At 41.2% G+C, this 23,152-nt stretch overlaps 2 protein-coding genes across 10 annotated transcripts in view; one reads left to right on the top strand and one right to left on the bottom strand.

The window, feature by feature from the left end:
* Positions 1–6,119: 6,119 nt before the first annotated feature.
* Chchd7 (coiled-coil-helix-coiled-coil-helix domain containing 7) lies at positions 6,120–10,967 on the bottom strand. 8 transcript variants are annotated; one of them, XM_021659241.2, is made up of 6 exons: positions 10,828–10,967; positions 10,283–10,431; positions 9,600–9,716; positions 8,566–8,631; positions 7,076–7,174; positions 6,120–6,338 (listed from the first exon to the last, which is right to left on the bottom strand). In XM_021659241.2, the coding sequence occupies exons 4-6, from the start codon at positions 8,617–8,619 to the stop codon at positions 6,234–6,236; spliced, it is 258 nt and encodes an 85-aa protein (XP_021514916.1). In that variant the 5' UTR covers positions 8,620–8,631; positions 9,600–9,716; positions 10,283–10,431; positions 10,828–10,967; the 3' UTR covers positions 6,120–6,233. The 8 variants fall into 8 exon arrangements, with proteins under 8 accessions (XP_021514916.1, XP_021514915.1, XP_060241923.1 ...); XM_021659240.2 differs by having other exon boundaries at positions 10,348–10,431; XM_060385940.1 differs by having other exon boundaries at positions 10,348–10,431; positions 10,718–10,871.
* Positions 10,968–11,371: 404 nt separating this feature from the next.
* Positions 11,372–23,152, top strand: part of Plag1 (PLAG1 zinc finger) — a 47,322-nt gene continuing 35,541 nt past the window's right edge. For both annotated transcript variants that reach the window (XM_060385937.1, XM_021659227.2), the window contains exon 1: positions 11,372–11,552. The gene's annotated coding sequence lies outside the window, so the exon portion shown is untranslated. The remainder of the gene's footprint in view (positions 11,553–23,152) is intronic.

The following is a 23,152-nucleotide window of genomic DNA, read 5'->3' as shown; positions in this document are numbered from 1 at the left end:
TCCCTCTTATAACTAGCTTAATTATGAGGCAAAGGTTCTGCTACGTTTTGCTTTTATCTTCGTTTGTCTAGGAATTTTTAAATTTCTTCTCTGATTTCTTTCAATGACCCACTGGTCTATTGGTTTTTCTATTTCTTCAAATTTTGCTTGAAGATCTTCTAATTGAGCAGGTCAACCTCTTCAGTGGGCAATCCCTAGTGCCACTTACAAAGGAGAAAAAAACTGCAACATGAACTTTTGGAAGATTTAAAAACATTTAATCAATTAAAGCCCTCTACTATATAAGCAATGACCATGAAACTAGAAATGGTAATGCTAATGCAGAATAATTTTTTTTAATATTTAGCATTAATGTAGAAATAGTAAATTAATAAAATGAAGGAATAAGAGAAAGGGGAACAAATTGGAGGAAGCAAAGCTAAATAAGTGAAAGGAAAAATAGGAGGAGGAGAGAATGAGGTCATGAAGTTGAAAGATCAAGAAATTAGAAAAAAAGAAAGAAAAACAACAAAATCTCTAGTAATATAAAAGTTCAAAAGCACAACTAAATAAAGGGGGGATAAAATGGACATATTAAAATATTCCTAATTTTTTGTTATTGCTAACCCAATAGATCAGATTATCTCTTGGCCATTATCAAGAACAGCTTCCTTTGCCACAGATGGCAATGAGTACTGGCCAATGAGGGTGGTGGGGTGCTCACCAGACATTCATATCTATCTCATCCCTAGGTCCAGGGATATTTCTGGAAGAGGGGGCAGAATGATTGTAAGGACTAGAGGTAGTAGATAACTTCAAGGAAAAAATGTTTTCCAGGCACAAAAGTGCAGCTGCACATATGAACTCAGAGCACCCATGACAGCCTACACGAGATCGGCAGGCGCTCTGCCAGACAAAAACCCAGCATTAAAGGGAAAGGTGGAGGTTTAATCCCGTCACTACCTGAGAAGCTATTAGATATCATCTTACTAGAAAATAGGTAGTCACCTCTTCTAAATGATGTTACCTACAGTGGGCTGACCACACACCAGGGCAGGCCAGGACTGTGCAACAAAAACAAGACTACTGGGCAAAAAATAAAATAAATCTCCAAGTTGGCTAGGATGAGATGAGAAGGCTAAAAGGGTGGTGAGAGAAGCCGTTAAGAGGGGAGTGGATAAGTTCAAAATACTCGGCATGAAACCCCCCCAAGGATTAAGAAAAAGTATTTTTAAAATGAAAGCATGAGGTTTAAAAGAAAAATACTATAAAGTTAACATACTACCAAAAATATAGGGAAAAGGACAGATATGAGGCAAGGGGTGTGGTAGCCCAATTAAAAAAAAAAATGTTTCCCAGTTACAATAAAACTGTTACTAACAGTGGTGACAAAAATTTTTGTCTAGAGATTTTACAGTACTAAAATGATGGTTCCATGAAGCCTGATATGGTGGTACATGTCTGTAATGCCAGCACTCAAGATACTCAAGATACCTTGCCTACTCAAGGTAGGGCAATCAGTTCAAAGCCAGCCTGGGCTGTCACAACCTGTCTGAATGCAAAATAAATAAATAGTGCAATATGAACTTCAACAACTATGCTAAAATTGTCAGTGTATTTATAAAACCGCAAAGAAGTAGGGAATTGCTGGAGACAAATTTAGAATTGAACAGTTTTGACTGGGTAGAATCACTAGGCTCAAATATATATTCAGGGTTTGGTGCTCTAAAGTTAAAAGTAGGAGGGATCTAGGGAGATGGCTGAATTGGTAAAATGTTTATCATACAAGCCCAACCCCCCCCCCCCCCGCCCAACCCTGTAATAAAAAAAAAAAGATCTAGGTGTATCAGCTGTTGCTCTCATAAAACACGGTGATCAAAAGTGACTTATAAAAAGTTGATTTGGGCTTATGGTTTCAGGAGAGTCCATAATGCTGGGGGAAGATATGTCAGCAGGCAGCTGGAACAAGAAATTGAGAGATCACATCTTGAAAATGAATCAGAAAGAGAAAACTGGAAGTGGGGAAAAGCTGTAAGTTCTCAAAACCCTTCCCCAGTGACATACTTCCTCCATCAAGTCTCTGGCCTTTATAGATTCCTTAACCTCCCCATCAGTGCCACCAACCAGGGACCACGTATTCAAACACATGAGCCTATGGGAGACACTTCACACTCAAACCATCACACCAGGCTGTGGTGGCACCACTAGTGTGACCAGCACTGTAGACAGAAATCAGCCTGCTGGAGCCTGCTGGCCAGCCAGCTTAGCCTAAATGAGGAACCCAGACCCCAGTGAAATATCCTGTCTCAAAAAATAAGGTGAAGAGGAATTGAAGAAGACACCAGCATAGGCCTCTGGCCTCCACATACACACACAAGTGCGCACACACGCGCACACACACACACACACACACACACATGCACAACTCCCATGTAAGTATGTCATCAAAGCACATCATAGAAAATATACTTAACAGACACCAGTCATCAAAGAAAATGCCACTGATAGAAAACTAAAATAATCAAGACAATGTTTTGGTCCAAGGATACGCACATATGCATCCCTAGAATAGAGCAGAGAATATAAACCATTTACTCATATATATGATCAATGATTTATATCCAATATGCTAATTCAATAGTACAAAGAATAGTTTTTTTCAATAGTGTTGAGAAAACTGGATAATCACAAGATGAAAGAAAACACTTACCTAAGACCATACATAACAGAAACTCAATTATGGAATTATGATTAAGCTCTTAGAAGAAACAGGTATATACCTAAGTCTTTATGACCTTTACATTTGGATGCTCTCTTAGATATGGTACCAAAAGGGGGGGGGGAGAAACACTCCATAGATTAATACTCTAATATAAATGGTTAATGTTGTTTTGCTTACATTCACCAAAATGAAAAATATGATTAAAAAAGATAGTGTAAGTGAAAATCAACCCGCAGATGTGGGGAAAGATGCAAACTCTTTTATCTAGTATATATGTAAAGAAATCTGACAAGAATGCCCTGTGGTCTTATGGAACTGTATCTTGCTTTAACTTTCTTTGGACAAACCTTAGAACTCCTTATTCTAACTTCTAATCTCCCTCCCCGTGGCAACCCCTGGAACCCATTTTCTTAGTAGCTTTGGTTTCCATGACCAACCAATACTGTTATACTGTTTTGTTGTTGTTGTTGTTGTTGCTATTTTTTTTCCTGTTGTTTTGTTTGTCTTGTGGCTTGTTTTGCAGCTAGGTCTGTACTACTAATCAGCACAATTTGTCAAAATTATTTCACCAAGGTAGAGCTGCCTCGTCAGTTTGCACCTGAAGGCCTCCTACCAACTTTCCCTGGACTATTTCAGGAAGGACTGGACAATGAGGCTCTGTACAACTTCTATGAGTTGACTGAGTAGTACCAGAGCGCCATGCTCTGGAAATTACAATAGAAGCTGTCCTGTTCGTAACTTAGGCCTGAAACTCAGTAGAGTTCATAACTCTACTACCATTTGGGTAGTAGAGACAGGAAAATCAGAAGCTTGCGATCATACTAAGCTACATCATGAGTTCAAGGCCAAAATGGCTGCATGAGGCCTTGTCTCAGAGAGAGAGAGAGAGAGTAGGAGCTACTCCCTCTTCCAAATCAAAAAGTCTTTTCAAGATATCAAGGTAAGTGGAATAAATTTCTAGAGGCCTTAGGAATTGTTGAGGCTCTGGAAAACTGAAAACCTGAACTAGAACCTTTTGATCTTGGGCTGGTGCTGTCTGCACAGCCTTCCATCTCCATGAGGTCCTAAAGAACTACTTTCCCGATGAGGTGAAGCACATCAAGATGTATCATCACTTGACAACCTCACAGGCTGGAGGACCACTAGGCTGGATGGGGCAAATACCTCTTCCAGCTCATCACCCTCAAGCACACTAGAGGCCCCAGAGAGGTTTTTCTACATCAGGAACCTCCACTGAGACTCTTGCATTAGATACCAGGCAGTCTAGTAACCACACCGGAGCTCCACCCAAGCCTTGGGTGCATAGTATCTATATAAGAAGGCATGTAAGAAATGTTTACCATCCAAGAAATGTACACTCCAACTCCAAGGACAGCAAACCATTTATAGCCATGAGGATAGCTGCCATGAGGGTCAAAGATGTTTAAGATGCGGAAACTGGAACTCTGACAGATGCTCAGATTGAAAAGCCTGTCAGAGACTTTAAGTTAACAGCCACAATATAACTTAGCAATTCAGCTTGATACTCCAGGAAGAAATGCTCATATGAAGGCACTGGTGGCTAAGAGGTGATAAAGGTAGTCACAAAGCAGAAATGGTAAAAATGAAAAGCTTCAAAGGGTTGTATCAAGGCAAATAGCTACAAAATGATTACATTCATTTGTTTTGAATTGAATGAAAGAGAGAAATAAATGTGGAAAGACATGACTGTTCCTAGGTATGGTGGAGGAGAAAGTTTATTGTAGATAAAGGGCAGAGCATAGCCAGAGGCCGGGACATCTAGAAAAGTACAGAGCGAGCATGACTAGACTGAGCCAGGCCATGTCGGAGATGGGGGAGGGGAGAGGAAAGAAGAGAGAAGCCAGATTAGGAGGTGGGAGGAGGAGGGTAGAGGGTAGACAAAAGGGGCAGGTAACCAAAATGATTGGCTTATGTAGGGAAGGACAGCTTGAGGGAGAAAAGCCTACACCAATACCTGGGCTGGAAAAGCTTAAGGTGGGGGCAGGGTATGCCAGCCAGGAACTTGTAACAGGTAGAGACTGAGGGACCCTGGGAGAACCTGGCAGCCAGGTCCGCTTTGATATGTAAGTAGGCACCTCAGCCTACTTTGTCTCTGTTTTGAGACCCAACAAGTACATAATCACAGGGTTCCCAGATCTACATCTCCTCTCTGAGGGAAAGGACCTAATGGAGACCTTCAATTTAGACTCTCTCTACATAATGTCTGGCTGTGGGTCTTTGCACCTGCTCCCATCTGCTGTATCCCGGGAAGCCTGATGACAACTAGAAAAGGCACCAATCTTAGGTCTCTGGGCTATCCAGTCTCTGGTTCTTGGCCATTCAGGCTGTATAGGACACCAGGAAAGCCTCAAGTTAAGCCAAACATTGGCTGGTCACTCCCACGAGTCCTGCACCACAAAATGTTTTCAATCCATTTTTTTATTCTAATAGAATCACATCCAACAATCAAGTTCAAACCATATGTGGTGGCTCTCATGTTATCCTGGTGTTCAGGAAGCTGAAGTATGAGGACCACAAAGTTCTAGGCCAGGCAAGATGACCCAGCAAGACTTTGTCTCAAAGAATAAAATAAAATAATAATTGTCATTTGGTTTAAAAACTTCAGAGCCTTTGGACTGGACAATTCACTGTTATTACTAAGTACACAGCAAGTTATGACATAGCAGTGGTAAAAGCGGAGCTCCTGTACCATCCAGTCACCACAGAGAATGCTCCCATTGTTTGCTATCATTAAATGAAGGTCAGTAGATTCTCGTCCACATTGATTCATCTCATCAGCCCCATTTCACTTCCTGTACTCTCATCCTAAAACTAGAAATCCTGCTTCTGGGAGAGTCCATTTCTTTTTTGCCTAACAACTGTGGTCCAAGAACTGGTGCTATGGTTTTAGGTGAGCCAAAACTTCATCAGTTTTAGCCAGAACCCTGGAGTTAAGCCTTTCCTTAAAGTAGTAACAGTTCTGTGTGTGCCACTTACTCAGCGGTCTTCCAGGGCCCACTTACCTCCTAGTGAATGTACTAACCATAAAGATGGTGGGTGCAGCATACAGATGGTGGGTGCAGCAGGACAAAGATTTCAGGAATGACTCCCAGGTCTCTGGCCCACCACATACCTACTACAACTCACCTTGCCAATCACCTCTCCACTTCATCATTCATTTTAAACTTGGACATTCTTTCCTTCCATCACTGCACCGCTTTCATCATTTCCTTTCCTGAGGACCACCACCTCTGTAACAGCCCCTGCAGCCTGTGCTCATGCTAAATCTCTTTCCAGGACCAAGAGAGCTCAGTTCCAATAGCCCTTCCTAACACTCCTGTCCTTCCATGAGAGACAGCATGGTAATAACCATGTTTCTGTCACAGCACAGACAGCAAATACCAAAGACAACTCAGAATTTGCCTGGGATGAAACCAGTAGTCTTAAGAGTTCATTGTTTTTTTGTTTTTGTTTTTGTTTTTGTTTTTAATCATCTGCTTCAAGTTATAGAAACAATTTTAATGCAAATAGTTCAATAAGGCATCTTTCGCATTTCTCCCAAAATTTCATCTCTTTCTGCTGCTGTAGGCATATATGGCTGAATTCCGTTTCGTCTTCTTTGGAGCATAACAGAATTCTGTGCACAGGCATAAAAGAAAACATCAAAATCAGTCATGTATTAAATGGCAATAATTTGGCAGTAATTTTCTACTGTTTCTTCAAAAGGAAAATACTAAAACCTAAATTTTAAAACTCCAAACCTGGCAGCCAGGTCTCCAGATGTTTCCATCTATTAACATTTACACTGAAGTGATTATCCCCACAGAACACATTGCTAGCAGGAGATGGGATAGGTATGTATATGCCGTTAAGTACATACACAAGAGTGTTTACAGTCCACCTTCAAAAGCTATGCATAATTATTAAGTGAAACTAATAGTCTATCAGAAAAGGAAAAAGAAGGACCTGGAGTCAGTACTCAGGGACACAGAAATGAATATCAATATATCAAGAAAAAAGGGACCATTTTAACAACTACGATTGGCTATGTGAAAGGAGACTGAAACACACGTCTAATGAGATGTATGATGTCATGGTGAACTGTACTTTCTCCTCCTCTTCAGGAAATCCAGATTTATAATGAGGCTATTTTATGACTAAAGGTCCTTACATAGAAAGACTTACTTATATTAAAACTGGAGTCTAAAACCTTGGAATAGAATGAAACAAGCTCTCAAGGATGCCATGGAGTTGGTATACCTCACAGACGGTAAGGTCAACCATCACTGGGAAGTGTGGGTTACTGATTGATATCAGCTTTAGTCACAAGCCTAAGAGCAGAGTTTTACAAGAAGCTTGACAAGCTGGGCTTACCCAAAATTGCCGGCAGTTTTTGTACTTCAAGAAGTAACTGGAACACCTTTCCCTGTCATAGTTATTTTCATCCATACATCTGGTAGAAGCATCAGATTCCTTAAATATGTAAGAGAGTCACCATTTAAAATATGGAATGTGATCTAAGAAAGACCCAAACACAAAGACTTCTGAAGCTGCTTCTCCTCTGAGCAGATGGAAAACAGTTTCTTTGTGTTCATTTTAGTGGGTAGACTCATAAACCCCAATAATATAGCCAACTATCCAGATATCACTCAACTTAAAAAGATATCTTATTTTTCCAGTCTGGACCAGTTTTCCGAGTATCTGGTCACATGCGTTTGAGCCAAAGCACTGATCGTGGTCATTTGTTCCAGAGGCTGAAGAAAGGTCTAAGATGCTGTTAGCACTGCTACACAGCAAGTGGCAGAAACCAGCCTCCCAATTCTCAGTGCAGCTCTCCTGGTTTTCTTCAGTTCTCATTCTCACTTGTTTGATCTTCATGCTCATTTTGAGATGCCAAGTAAATTACATGAGTAAACGATCTACATCAAGGCAACCTAAATTAACGGCATTCATCTAGATGCATTTTGGCTACCGTTCACTGTTATGCAAACATACTATTGCATATGCAACTTTAATAGTTATCATTAATGCGGCTTCAAAAAGAAAGTTAGCAACACAGGGCTATGAGTTTAAAATGAAGTAGGTACCACTGGTGATTTAACTTAAGCTGCCTGAACTAGAAGCAGACTGGAAGCAAGCTTCAAACTGGTAAGTATGACTATGAGAAGCTATCTAAAATAAAGGTTCAAACGGGCAGAGAACCTGCTTCACAAATCTAAGAAACACACTTTATCTAAACAATACTTACTTCATAAAGCTGTTGAAAACAGAATATATACAGACCAATAGATGTGCGCTATAGTATGTGTATTTTTGAAAACTCCAAACAGGATGGTGGATTAGTGCTTTTCATAGCAACAATATGACCTTTACATTGCATTTCTTAAGAGACAAGGCCATAACAAAATGTTGTGAGCAATTATTGCCAATAAAAGCTTATTATCCCAACACAATGTGGTTTATAAGTTACCTTTGTGAAAATAAGCTCATCCTACTATCAACCTATGACTCAGCCATGTTGTCTCAGACAGATTAAATAATTGCTGTGATTAAAGCCATTGTTTTTAAATTTGCTTTATTGTTCCATGTTTAGACTAAAGATTTTCTTAGTGTTCATAAGCTTGTCAAGTTTTACAGTGACAACCAAACAGTTTATTTCGCAATTAAGCAAAATGAAGAATGGAGCCTTTGTTGGCTACATTTCGGTCATTTTAAAATGCTATAGTGAAATAAAATACACTGTCCAGGAATATCTTTTCACAGAATAATACTTTATTCAATAACTGTATAAGACAGATGCCCACAAAATTAAGATTGGTTTTCCCAAGTTAACAATCACGACAATGAAAAGCAAACCACCCTACCGACAAGCAAGGATTTATGTCAGGATCTCTCAGCCGCCGTGTGGCCAGAGGCATCTTGTCTTCTCACTGAAGGTAGGTGGGAGAAAAACAGGTCAGAAGGGAATGGCCAGAAAATGTCATCAACCTCACAAGTACTTAAAAATTTAATTCTCAAAGTAGAAGGTAGAAAGACAGCAAGCATGTCAAAGAGCCACTTAGTTAACATTCCGAAACACCATAGTTTAGGAAACAACCTTTTTTTTTTTTTCTTTTAATTTCAGCAAATCCTTCTGTTTAAATAGTGCTTCCCTGGGTTGAAGGTAGTCAGGGAATGCTGCTGTGGTTCAGTAATTTTCCAATTCGAGTCTTAAAAATACAGCTTTGCAGAAAGTTTTTTTATCGATTAGGGAGACTACATTGCCCTAAGAACCAGTTAGTTATTCCAGGTCAAGCCATATACTTCATGAAGGGAGTCTACCAGTCACATCAAGGACAACTGCTCTTCAAACTCCAGTTCAAGTGAAACTAGCAAGCCAATTCTCTTCAAGGGGGTGGGAGCGAGTGTCAAAAACAACGGTGGCATTATTTCAGCATGGTCTTCATTTGTCTCAATATACTGACATGGCACTAATGAGCCACCCACCATCTTTGAGAACTCCCTGTACTGAGCTTAAGGGCCTGATCTGGCCTACATGCCCAAACCCTTCACTACTTTAATTTTTTTTTCTACCTAAAAATAAAAGAGGTTTTTCAGAGAAATAAGCCAGTATGATGTACACAACTGTACTAAATCAAAAAACAAACAAACAAACAAACAAAACCCCATGCATGGGCCTTTTTAGAAGTCCGAATTTTTCTATGAAATGCCACAAAAAAAAAAAAAACATGTTAAATGAAATAATGTATATTCAAGAAAAGTAATTCAAGCCCATAATCTCCTGATAGTCTATGTATTCTGAACCAAGGGTCACCCAGTCCAATTTCTTCTATTCTGATGTCTAAGCTAAAGGAACCCAACTTTTCCATGGGATAGAACAAATTATTTTTTACATGACCTTTACTGAAAATATCCAGCCAGCAGGTGCATCTTGACAGGATGGAAACTCAGTGCAGAGTCCAACTTTAGAAAGCTTTCCTCTTCGGAAGATGGGATTTTACAGGACTGTCTCTCCCTAAGAGAATAACTGGACTAAGAAAATTTACATCCTTCTCTTTCATATATATCCTGTCATGTCTTCACAAAGTTCCACTTGGTTGTTCATACGCCACGCATATAATGATCTCAACAACAATCAGATACAGACAGAATTCACGCTGCATCCAAATCGTGGAGTTCTGTTCCATTTATCATCAGCCAGAAATTCTTTAAAAATATCTACACAACAACAGGCATCTAAATTTACTGATTCAGGCTATTCTCCTTTCATCGCTTTTCATTCTGGATCCTAAATACAAGTCACTCTAAACATGGACTTCCGAGTGTCACCTCTTTCCTATGAATTCCTGTGTTAACAGCACAGGAAGAGAAAATGTCAATTTACACAGAGGAGTGGGGCTGAAGGGCAAGATGGAGTGCCCTGCTAAAGAGGCCTTATCTGCTTGCTTTTTGAAGGTGCAGGAGTGAACGGCTGTCACAACGCTCTACCACTTCCAAGACGACATTTAGAAAGAAAACCAAAAGTCTGAGGGAAAGCTGCAAACCTAGAGCACATCTACTCTAAAAGGGCCAACTGCCTACCAAAGGAGTTCCTGGTTCCCACTCTCCCGGTAGCTTTGATCCGTCGTGGGGGAAGGGCACGTTACCCAACAAGTCCAGGTCCCCGGGCTGCTCCGAGTCTCGGTCTGTACGTGTTAAATCCGGAAGAAGAAACACACCACGCCGTAAACCTGGGTGCAGAGGGGAACAGGGGCAAAAAGTCAAAGCACACACCACCGGGAACGCGGAGGTCGGAGAAGAATCCCAAAGGATGGTCGTCCCGGACCGCCCAGCCTTCCGGGGAGCCGCTCCGCAGTATCCCACGGCGGACAGCGGGCCCGGGAGAACACGACCAGGGGGCGGGGGAGGGGTGGACAGCAGAGCCCGGGGCCCCGGGGAGGGCAGGGTGGGGAGGGACAGAATCCGGGGTGCCCAGACGTGCACGGGGTCACCTTCCGCTGCCCGGGACGGACGAACCGTGCGGCTCGAGCTGCGACGGGAGCGTGCGGCGGACGGTTTGGTCGGCCCTCGGCCGGGGGCCGCCGGGGGCTTGCCGTGGAGGCGGGGAAGGGCCGGAGACCACTCACCGCGGGCCGCCACACCAGCAGCGCGGAGCCGGCTCCAGCTCCAAACACGTCAGTGGCTCACGCAGCAGGACCTTAAGTAGCGCGCACCCCAACGTGCTGCCCCCGCGCCCCCCGTTTCAGACCATCCAATCCGCGCTCGCCGCCGCCGGATTGACAGGCGCTCGGGACTCTGCGAGGTGGGGGCGGGCGCTACTCGCTCCGCCCCCGGGGAGCGGGGGGAGGGTTCAGGCCGGAGGAGTGGGTGGGGCCCAACGAGACCCCGCCCTCTCCCCGCCCCACCGCGCCCCCACCCCGCCGTCTCGATCTTAACACTTTGGCCTGACGGGCGGCCCTGCCGACCAATGGGCGCGCCGGAGCCCCGCGGCGGGCGCGCGGAATGGCCGGGGCCGGGGCGGAGCGTTAGGGGGGCGGGAACCGCGGCGGGCGGGGGCCAGGGCGGGTCGGCGGGCGGGCGCGGGGCGGGGGCGGCGGCCGAGCGGGCGGGGGGAGGCGGCGGTGGGCGCGACGTCGGCGGCTGCGGCGGCGGCGGCGGCGGCGGCGGCGGCAGCTGCAAGTTGAGCTGCAGGGGCAGCGCATACACTACAATGGCTGCTGGAAAGAGGCGTAAGGAAACAATTTCCAGGCCCGCCGCGTCCAGCCCGAAATATGAGAAAAAAATTATTAGAAATTCCGCGGGCGGTGTAAAGGCGGCGGACGGGCCGGAGGGAGGATGTTAAAGCCCCGCGGTGAGTTCTCCCGGGGTCCGGGGCGGCGGGGAGGCGTTTAGCGGGAGGAATATCAGGGTTATTTAAATTATGGGACTCGCCGAGGGGGCAGAGGAGCCGCGGCGGCGGCAGGAGGAGGAAAAGTTTGTGCTGCTCCCAGCCCCTGCTCAGGACCCCAGAGAGAAAAATAATAATAAAAAATCAAATAAAATCGTGCGGCGGGGCTACGAGGACTCCCGAGGTCGCTGCTGACAGGGCAGGGGGCGACGCGCCTGGGGACCCGAAGGTGAGGTCGGTGGGAAAAAAAAAACCCTTTTATTCAGGGTCTGGAAAGTTTGAAAAGTTTTCCTCCTCCTCCTCCTCCTCCTCCTCTCTGGTGCTGTGAATATTGTGACAGCGGCAGCGGCAGCAGCGAGAGCGGAAGACATTAGAGACCCGAAAAATAAGGGAAAAATTAATATAAATTCGGTTTTGAGAGGAAACTCTCCGCATTTTCCACCAAAACATCCCGGGGGAAGGTCGCTTCCCAAAGGGCCTGGCGGAGACCCGCGGTCGGCAATATTTGGGGGGCACTGGGAGCGACTTGGGGCAACTTTGCCCCCTCTCCCGAAGAGGTTTTTCTTTTCTGGAGAAATGCATTTGTTTTTGCCCTCCTGCCCAGGTGGGAGAGCCGAGTCGGGGTGCGGGGTCCGCGGGGCGCCGGACCCAGCCGGGTGGCGGCGGGGGCGTAGGGGGAGGGGGTGCTAAATGAAAGCAGGAGATCGGGACGGAGCAGGGACAGCTTGTTGTCAGTATCATAAACAACCAAAATGGAGGGAGAACTCAGGCATATAACCAAATAAAAATTGTTAAAAAATCGCAAAAAATCCCTAAAAATCCGGGATGCTCCCCCCTTTCTCGCTAAAGGTAAAAGTGTGAACCGCCTTTCCCCTGAAGCCCATTTTGACTTTGCAGGGACCAAGGAGTTAATATTTATTTATTTTTTAAAACTTTCGAAGGGCAAAAGCCTTTTATAACTCCACCGACAATGAGAAAACGTGAAAATCCAATGCAAGAGAAGCAGGGGGGAGGGAGGGGGAGGTGGTAGTGCAGAAACTGCTAAACTTATTGGTAATGTGGACTGATCTGAGATAAGATAAACACGATATTTGCTATTTTATAACTCCCTTTTAATGATCTTTGCGGGGTTTGCTTTTTGGGGTAGGAAAAAAAAAGTGATGCCATTTTCTTAATAGAGTTAATATGTGTGATTGGAAGAATAAACCTTTCCGGCTTTAGATTGCAATTTCGTCGCATTTATGCCTCAGGTTTTGTTAGTGGCTCCCTCCTTTCTTTAAACTGGGCTCTCCAGAGGAGGGGTAGAAAGGTGCTGTTGCCCAGAGAGACTGGAGGGCAAGACTGGCGTACCTTCTGGGGAGGGGTGGGGAGTTGTTTGGTTTCTCCCTTCCTGACACGTTTGCTTCACCTGTTCGCCCTCACTAAGGAATGTTGGACTGAGGTTTTCTGGTTTTATGTATATAAAAGGATGGTGCCTCTTGCATCACATTGATGTTAGTGGGAAAGTGCTGCTGATGTTGGTTCCACGTGGGATCTGGGACAGAGCAGGGCATTTTAAAGGGACAGCTTCTCTTTTCTTAGGGTTTTCATCACCTACGCAGACTTACTGTCTGAGGACCAAAGGCAGAGGTGCTGGAAGTGTGTGGTGATGGAAGAGCCTTCTCTTTCCATTACTCAAGTGCACCCACGTTTAGGAGTGATGGAGGGAAAGGAGGGATAAACAAGCCCAGCAGAAGATGGATATGTGTGTGGCTTAGTTTTCATCCACGCTGTTCTTTTATGTAACAAGCCCTCCCAGAAACTTTTCATGTTACATTGCTTTGCTCTGGAAGCTGATTTTGGAAGGAATTGTGGAAAAATGGAAATAGTTGAAGGTGTGTGGTGTAATGGTATAGCATTATTGAACAGTTATGAATTCTGTGCAGTGAGATCAAAGAGCCATGTATGCCCATAATGGGGGTTTACAGCCATTTTGTAAAATACCTAATATTCAGTTTGGCTTCAGGTACACTGAGGACTTCTGGTTGAAAATTACAGGCAAAGTGGTGAAGATTCCTTAACATTGTAAGCAGGAGACATTTCTGGGGAGGCGGGAGTGGCTCTCATGAAGACCATGGAAAAGTTTACATATACATTCATTTTTGAAGTCCACCCCATGCATGCGTTGTAACTATGCACTCTGAAAATGGAAATGCTTGAAAATCCTGAAACCCATCGATTTGCGTCTTTGCAGCCGAAGCGATTTGTGTTTAACAGGAAGTGTTTCCTAATCATTAGCTGCTATCGCTCTTGCGTCTTAGATGTCCACAGTATTTTTTCAAGGTAAAGTGTGTACCTTGTTGACTGTACTGTACATAAGATTAATCCTGATCTGGAGTGGAAACTACTTACATTCAGTTTCCATAGGCATATGGGGTTTGGGAAATCTGTGTTTTGCTTTGTTTTTAAAATTCACAGAAATGGATGGAAGTTGGAACTGAGGTTTTAGACTGTTTAGGCAGTGTTCTCTTGTGCCACAGTGCATAAAAATTACTTTTAAAGTCCATTGTGTGTTAGTTCCTGTTTCTAACTGAACTTTTCTCAGCACCTTTCTGTAAATACCTCCATGAAAACACTATCAGTGTCCTGTGAGCACATCATCCTGTGGTTTCCCACTTTGGAAACAACTACAGCTTTCTAAGAAGTCACTAAAGAAAACACAGTGTCACAAATCACTATTAAATCATAGTGTGCTGGAAAGAGATTAAAAGTATCAATGAAGAAGATAACCTCTCCCCACCATAATCTTCTGTCCAAAGGTTTCAGAATTCCACCATTACCTATAAAACCTCTGAAGTTTATTTTGCATTTTCATTGTGTTTCTGGCTCAAGATAGTTTCTTTGATTATAAGGAGGATTATGCTTTGTGCTTAAAATACGTGAGATGCTTGGATACTTAGCAGTTGTCACTTTGACAAACCAAATACTAATATCAATAAATTCAATGTCAGTAAAAGTCAAGGCAAGTTTTACTTTTAGTTCTTTTAGCTCATTAAGCTATTTAAGTTGTTTGGGCACTTAAAAATAGGATTCCATTCTTTATTGTCAACCGCATCAGAAATTTCTTCTATTAAGGTTAATCTTCCTCAGGTAGAGTGATATAAATTTTATGTTTGGGTTTTGTGAATCCAGCTACTTTTCAAAATTAGAAAACCCACTCAGAATGCCCAGATTAAAACCTGTAACTCTTAGAGTCTTGTTTAGATGCGGAGTGCCTCGGTAGCTGATTTGAATTTAGTTCTATCAAGGTTTCTTAATGCCTTAGAAATTCTGCCTGTTGAACTCCCTTTGCTGGAAGTCCTATTAAATTATACCAATTTACAGCAATAATCTAAGGATATCTCAAACTCCACATTTTTACTTCACTTAAAGTTAAAGAAACCTCACGGATTAAGATTCTTATCTGAGACTTAGATGCCCAGTGTCCCTATTCAAAATTCTGAAAAGAATATTTCTGCTGTAGTGGATGATTTCTTGAGTGTGGGCTAATACTGATAAAACTCCATATCTGTGCATTTATTGTAAGTAAAATATTTCAATAAACAGACATTTTATAGCTAAAGTAGTGAGTATGCATTTATCAATATAGTTTGAAATTTTAAGAATGCTATTTTTGTTTTAGTTTCAATCAAATATGGGAAATTTCTTTCACTATTATCATAATTCTGGTTGTTATTACATACATTTTCATGTGGTATTTTGGAAATTTACCTAAAGATTAAATTATTGTTTTCAAAATTAAATGTCATGATCCTGGGATTTTAAAAGACAGACAACTAAAACCTATGTCCGTGGCTGTCTTTGAAGTGTGCTTCAATAATCATTTTTCTCAAGTTGTAGAAATCAAAATGTTCATCCTTCTAGGAATGCTGTAATATTATTTATTTGTAATTTTGTTCTTTGGAAATTTAACATGTGAAAAAGTAACTATTACACGTGTGGGGAGAGTTTCAGAAGGAGAAAAGTCTATCTGTTAAGCAAAGCCAAGCAAGTGGCTCTGCTCAGGGTGGAAGGGGAGAAACTGTCCCTGGAGCCATCATTTAAAGTGTTTTAAGAACCTGATAAACATTTCTTTTTTCTGAAACACTGGCTAGGTTGAAAGCATGTCGGTCATTGCTTGAAAACAAAGGTGGACTTTTATTTCTTTACTTTTAACAGGAATTAATGTAGGCAGCATATTTAAGCAATTAGTAAGTGTTTAGGTGCCCTTAGGAAAGTATTTACAAATAAGTTCAGTGCAAGGGCAGGGTCCATGGGATTGATGAACTGGAAGGTCCACTGTGGCCTCAGAACTCATGAAGAAGAGCTCTTTCCCATCCTGACACAAGAGCACTTTACAAGTGATTTAGTGTTGGTTTTTTGTGATCATTTCATTGCTACTTTTTTAAACTCTCAAATCTGAAATCTACTGTGTTACTGCTTTTCATTCACATCAAGGCAACTTTTATATCTCATTGGCAAATTTAATTTCAGGTTAAATTTGAGAAAGTAAATGAATATTTCTAGGTTATAAATTTTTATGAAAGGTTGGTATGTAGTTATTAACATTTGACATTATGAGAAATATATATGTGTAAAAGCCTAGTAGAAATTATTACAGAGGCATGGTTTGATTTTTACCTTTCAATTTATTGGCCTATCTCCCTGAGGTTTGCATTTTACCTGTCTGTGTCTCCTCCTTACAGGAGAGAGTTGACCAGGATATGGTGATGTTGACCTATCAAAGACATTTGAATGTTTTTATGTTCTGATTTTGTGTATGTATTAGTGTTTGTTGTTCTTAAAGACTTCACTTCTTTTAAAGTGTATATCATGTACAAAAAAATGTTACAAAACAAATAATATCTAATTTTTAAAAAGTGTAGTAGTGTAATACTGCATTAAAATTTTTAGTGTTTAAAAGTCCCTGAATGTCTTGTAAACAGAGTTACTGCAGGATCCTGGTGTTAAAACTAACCACAGTATGTGTTGGGAATTTGAGATGGCTACCTAGGAAATGTGTGTGCATGTGTCCTGAGGGAACTTCTGCACTTATGTCCTAGGTTAATAGAAAAAGCAGTTTGCTAAAAATATTCCTTTGCCTTTTTCTTTCTTAAGTGAAAACTTTTCCTAATTTAAAATCATAGAAATCGTAGAAACATGAAGATGTTTGAGAACAAAAGTGTGGTTTTAGTGCCTTTTAAATGTAAGACTTGAACAGAGGAAATGTAGTATAACATCAGTGTAAACTAAAATGTTCAAAAATAATGATGAGAAGCTGGAGAAATGAGGATTTCAGAATACAACTGTAGTTATGATAAATATGGAATCCAACTAACGTGAATAAAGAATAACTAACTACAAAGCAAAAAAATCACAAGTTTACCAAGAAAAAAAGAAAAAGTCAGAGTGGTGCTTTGGGGATTTTATCAGAGAATGTTTTTAGTGCAAATTTTTGGATTTATAATCACCTTTTAAACCAAGATTCCCAAAGCCTTTGCTCCTTCTCCTTTAAATGTGGATTAAACTAAATCCTAATAATGATTTTTAGTGATGTTAAAAATTTATTTTTAACAAATGGAAAAGGAGAAAGTCATTTTCTGTTGTTTTAAAAAAAGGATTTTAAAGAGTATTTAAATATGTAGTTATGTGAAATGGTCTGAGAGCCTTAGGAATCACTGAAAATTACTTGTCTTGTTGTTTATCAGAAAACTTAAAACTTCTTCTTTAGGTTAGTAAAATAAATTTTAAAGCCTCATTCTAAGAATAGTTTTGTTCTGTGAATGTTTTAAGGGCAATTTGAATAATTTCTTACAGACTTAATAACACTTTAAAAGCTTTCACAAGATAAAGATAAGAGTATTTCACCAATAAGACTGTTAATTTCCAGAATATTTCAGATGTGTGCTGCTGATTAAAGGCATTTCTCTTTCTCATTTGCTAATTAGCAGTTAATTTTCTGAAGGAGAATTGAAACCTGCTATTGTGAACTCTGGAGTAAAGTTTACCTTTAGCTCTGGAAGGTGCTCAGAGACTGAAGAAGTCCTTTCTGGTGGTGGGTAACAGACTACTGCAGACTCTTGAAATGTGTCCTTGAGGATGAAATTCTTATTTTGAGCTTTTCAGTTGTTAATATTTAAATTATTGTCCTACATCAGTGTTGGTGCATTGCATTACATGTATTTCCTATGTTATATAGTTTCTGAGTATAAAAACATTAATTCTCAGAGTAAATGCTGCAGTTAATGAGCTGACTTTTGGAAAAAATCTATTGTCTGAACAGTGGGCGTTTGAATCTTTAAGATACATTTTTTTGGAAACTAAAAATCACTTTTTAAATGAAAAGTATACATCTTTTGTCTGAGAGGCAGAATCAGAAGCATTACTGTCAGTTCTGTTTCTCCGAAGATCCATCAGTTGACTCTTCTTGATGAAGAGAATTTTAAGAAACCAAAGCCTGCACCTCAAGGTTGTTTAACTTTTCAGGTTCAAAACAGCACCAACTGAATTTTAGTCTGCTCAGTTTTCTCAATAAATCAATTGTATTTTCTTGCATTGTCTTAGTGCTATAATTACAGAGCCCAAATTAGTTCTCAACATGCTCAAAGGAGTTATGATTAAAAGGTTCTGTTATATCATCTTAAGGCAATGAGGTAGAGCATTTGTATAGGAGTGTATTCCCTTTCTTAGGTTGCCTTTTGCATTTTCTAAATACAACTTCTGGGAGTGTTCTACTCTGGAGAACAGAAATTAGCTCCATAACTTTGACACAAGTTTATGGAAAAATTGCTACTTTACACATTTGGGTAAAAACTATCATATCCTTTAAATAAGCACTGGTTATGTCCAGTACACCCTGTTGCAAGCTCAGCCTCAGACATAAGTTTGCTCTCCTAGTACCTTTAAAATTGCTTAAGTAAATGTCAGAAAATGTTCTTCCCGTGTTTTGATAATTTGTTATTGTCTGAGGTAGTTTAATCGAGTGAATTTCTGTATCTGTTGTGTCTCTCTTCTAATATGAGTATTTTATTTGAAAATTGTGGGTAAATGCATGTGATTTCAGCAGTGAGGTAGAATGGGACGTATGATACAGTAGGTAACTCCGAGAGTGTTGGAAGCAGCCCTTGGAAGAGTTTAGAGGTTTTCAAAGCACAACAGTCCTGATGAGTACAGTGTGCCTCTGCCGGACTCGGTAACCGCGTATGCTCTGCTTTCTCTTAAAGCCTGCACACCCTCAGAACCGATGTCACCCAGGGAGCTGATTTCATTCTGCTCTGTGGAGCATGCGTGTGTCAGCCTTCCCAGTGATTTCTTTCAGATTTCTAGAAGAAAGGTATAAGGCATTCCTCAGAAATAATTTGTCCTGCATCATATTTCAGAGTACTGTATGTGAAAATGTGTCACCATAATTGTTTACCCAAATTGAGATGAAAACAAACCATCAAATCATAAATTTGACTGGACAAAAAGGAGATTTAAATATTTATCAAAATAAATTGATTTGCTGCTGAAATGACAGAATTTTAATTTAAATAATTGTTTTTGTTTCTGAATCTGCTTTAAGTCCCATAGGTTTGTAAACAAAGTAATTGTTAAAAAATAATGATAAAATAAAATTAAGAAGTCTTGCAGTCTGCAAGAGATCTTAATCATTTGTCCTTTGATAGATAATAAACATATTTCAAGTGGCCAAAATTACATCAGAGAACTTAGTATCTTCAATAATGTTGTTTTTCAAAGAAAAGTGTTATCGTAGACAGATACCTGAGTGCACATCGGCTGTGTTTGGAGCCCTGATTATTACGTGTTACCAGGACAGTGCTACCTCATGGTTTCTATAGAGTGCTATTATCAGTGTTCCTTCAGAAGTCCTCTGTGTAGACATTAGAACTTAATTCGGTTTTATTAAAGCTTTCTGTACTACTTTTGCTCCCGAAGCATGTCCCTGTTCTCACAGCATGCTATTCTTAGAAGGAAGGGCTGTCCTGAAGCACTTTTAACCATAGCTCAGGTTATCTCCACATAGGCACGACAGGTACAGCTGCTCTGCTCCACACTGGCCCTGTGTCATACTTGAATGAAATTCTACTCAGTTCGCCCATTATTGGTCACTGCAGGAATAGGAGGAAAAGGCAGCTTAGCAGAGAATACCGGATCCCGTTCCGAGGCTGACTCATGAGAGCCCTTCTGCAGCCCCTGAGTCCTCTGCCAGAATTAAAAGGAACTTGTTAATTAAAACCAAAACGTCCGTGTGTGTCCGAACTTTTCTCCTAATCAGGATTCAGACACTGATGTGCCTCCATTGGCATCCAAGTGTGCTTGCTGCTTGGCCCTGCTGTGCGCTCAATGCTGCCACCCTGTGTACGGCAGGGCCGCTGCGCAGGCACACAGTTGCAGGGTTATCAAGTGGGGAGGTTCTGGAGCACCCGTGGACGAGGAAGAGCATGCAGGCTGAGCTGAGCGCGGACACTCTGCCTGTGCGTGGTGCTGAGCTCCAGCTAGGTTTCCAAAAGTTATACAGCTCAGAAGGACGTATTCGGCTGCCAAAAATGAAAATTTGGAAAAGCTTTAAAGGTAAATGCTGTTGTCTGTCTGATCTGCCGGTTCACTAAAGTAAAGCAGAGTTGGACTAGTTCTTCATCTGTAGCTTGAAACTGGTCAAGTACGAAAGCAGGGGCTCAGAGTGTATAAAAATGAGAAATGTCATAAGATTTTTAATGTTAGCCAATTTATAATTACAAGTTCTTCCTAGTAAAAGCAAAACCAAAAATGATTACACACACACACACACACACACACACACACACACACACGAGACTGTTTCTGCTTAAAAGAAAAGGAAACTTAACTTGATTGGTTAAATTATTCTCTGAATCACTGACCAACATGTCTTTTAAATTATATCACCATCACGTGTAAGTATTAATGCTGTGCTTGAGCCACAAAACACTTGGGCTGCATCACAGCATTATTCACTTGGCTTCTACCTATTTCCTTTTCAGAGTGGTCTGTGGGTAAGGAGGTACAGTCACAGAGGCTGTACAACAAGCACTAAGTAAGCCTCAGCATGGACAGAGCATTCAAACCAATTTCAAATTAATTTCTTAGTGTAGACCTAAGTTATCTCAATACCAAGATTAATGTAGTTATGAGGTAGTAAATTTGTTGCAAAAAGTAAAATTTTAGGCTTAAAGTTTGCACTGAGTAACTCAAGTTAGAAAGTGTTGTATGAATACTTAAGATATTTATATCTTAATATATATCCAATTCTGTACATATATATGGAATTTGTGGAAAATATATCCACTTTGTAAGTTAAAGGAGATTTTAAAACATTATAAATCTAAACCTTGTTTTACAGGAAGGAGCTTAGATACAGGGGCTTTAAGACAGATTTATGGCCAAGCCACCTGATTTCTGAATGGTCACTGTTTCTTTTAGAAGTTTTGAGTGGTTTTGCTTCAGTAAACAATGTAATTCTATATGATAGCAGTGGAAAGTATTGCTTAGGTTAGTTAATTTTAGATATTAAGTTTCTAACACCAAAATGTACTGATGTCCTTAAAAGAAATAACTGCAGTATGTGTGCCATTCCCTGATTAAAGGCCAAATTCAAGAACTTCACTTTGTAGTGATCCCCATCTTGGAGGGCTGGGAATTGCTTGCATTTTTGTAAATACCACTTTAATTAAAACAAAAATAACTGACATGAAAATATAATTTTCAATCAGTATTAGAGTATTATCACTTTAAAAGAAACTTTTTAAAAAAATTATTTGTTTCATCTTGTTCCTCTTCATAGCAACCTCAAGATAACACTGGGTTGGCTGACCTTATTTTAACAAAGCAATGTAAGCAGTTACGTAGACTTATCTAAAATCACAAGGTTTTACAGTGTTTTAAAATATAGACTGTAACTTTCTTGCCTTCACTCAACTCCAGAGAACCATGCCACTGCTTAGAGTGATAGCTGTTATCTGACAGTAATCCTTTCTGTAGTGAGACAGAAATTAGCTTTGTTTTCACTGTGCATCCTGATGACTGAAACTTTTATCCTTGTGCTAAGTTGGAGCCAAAGTCAGAATGGTACCCATGCTATTCTTTTTAGATAGATAGATAGATAGATAGATAGATAGATAGATAGATAGATAGATAGATATTGCCTTCTTTTTTGCTTGCTTTTAAAAATGCCATTTAGATAGTGGGTGAAAGAACACAAAGGTAGTATATTTTTAAATGTCCAGTGAATAATATAAATGTCAAACACTATCATATTCATGGGAGGGAGAAGGAAAACTAGAAATGGGCCTTGAAAAAGGCATGAGTTAGAAATAGACAAGAAAAAGAAAAGAGGGAATGACATAGGGGAAAAAAAGTGGTTTAAACAAGAGTAAGAGGCAGAAATGTGCTTCTTGTCTGATGCACCCAGACAGTCATACTGGAGAGGGCGTTTCTGAGGGATCTGTGCAAGGCAAGAGGAGATGGCTGTGCTGAGCTCTGACTAGGACAAGCCCTCATAGCCAGCCTTACAGGTTGCTCCATGTGCTAGAGATGCTTTGAGCTGTTCAAGCAGAGGATTTTGGGTTAGGAAACTTAATCCGGAATAATTTAATCCTCTTAATCCAGAATAACTTGAGCAGGAAAATATGGGACATACTCCCCCTTTGCCATGGGATCCTCTGCTATGTGGAAGGCTCAGGTGTTCCCCATCGGGTCCATGTTCACCAGAAAGATATAAGCATTTATTGTCAGTAATGCCTGGCTCTCGGCACCCCTACAACTTGCAGTTTAGACATCCGTAATGGTCCCAGGACTCAGGCTTCTAATCATAAAGTACTCAGGCTCACTTACTTGGACCCGGAGTTACCGTTTTGCACTTTTGTTGTAGGGCCATAATCACAGTGGACATGTAGAGGAAAGAACAAGAAAGTCGGGCTCTCAGAGGAGTAGTCCAGCCAACGGTGCCCAGCTCCATGGAGTTCTAATCCATGGCTGAGTATCGGGATGATGGTGGACAGGCACATAGTGGGGGAGGCTGGCCCACAAGACAAGGGCTGTGCTGTATCAGGTCTTCAGCACCACATTGTGGGTTTCTGTCCTGCTTGGGAGAAAGACTCAGTTAGTTTCAAGCAGGCCTCTGATAATGCAGTGATACTTGGTCGCTGTGCTCAGCCCTTGCTCTACAGTCTCCACCCTTACCTTCTGCTCACCTAAGATTTACCAGGTATCCTGCTTCCTTTCCGAGGCAGGCTGTACCTTCATCATAGTCCCTGCTTGGCATTTCCTTGCTTCTGGGTTTTTGTAGTGTTGCCAGACACTTCTTCAGAAGTATATCTAGCTGTCTAGCTGTCTAGCTGAGGTGGCTGTACCGTATGGCCATGCATGATGTAGTAGACTGCTGAAGACAACCTGTCATCAGTCCATCCCAATTTCGGCTATCTCTCCCATGCTGGAATTTCCCATTCTTCTCTCCCTGAATCCCAACCCCTCCTTAGGTATCTTTTTTCCTCAACAGTGCTAGCCTCATGAGAAAACAGTTTGGATTT

The sequence above is a fragment of the Meriones unguiculatus genome, chromosome 6 (genome assembly GCF_030254825.1).
Source record: "Meriones unguiculatus strain TT.TT164.6M chromosome 6, Bangor_MerUng_6.1, whole genome shotgun sequence".
NCBI classification, from domain to species: Eukaryota; Metazoa; Chordata; class Mammalia; order Rodentia; family Muridae; genus Meriones; species Meriones unguiculatus.
The sequence above is the reverse complement of the archived record's forward strand: the minus strand, read 5'-3'. Positions and strand labels throughout refer to the sequence as shown.

What these genes read in the sequence shown, in the direction of transcription:
- Chchd7 (XM_021659241.2), bottom strand. Translation starts at nt 8,619, where the DNA reads ATGCCTCTGGCCACACGGCGGCTGAGAGATCCTGACATAAATCCTTGC. An exon ending in ACATAAATCCTTGCTTGTCG is followed by an intron (nt 7,175 to 8,565) that starts GTAGGGTGGTTT and finishes TACATATTTAAG; the next exon opens with GAATCTGATGCTTCTACCAG. An exon ending in AAAACTGCCGGCAATTTTGG is followed by an intron (nt 6,339 to 7,075) that starts GTAAGCCCAGCT and finishes GCCTGTGCACAG; the next exon opens with AATTCTGTTATGCTCCAAAG.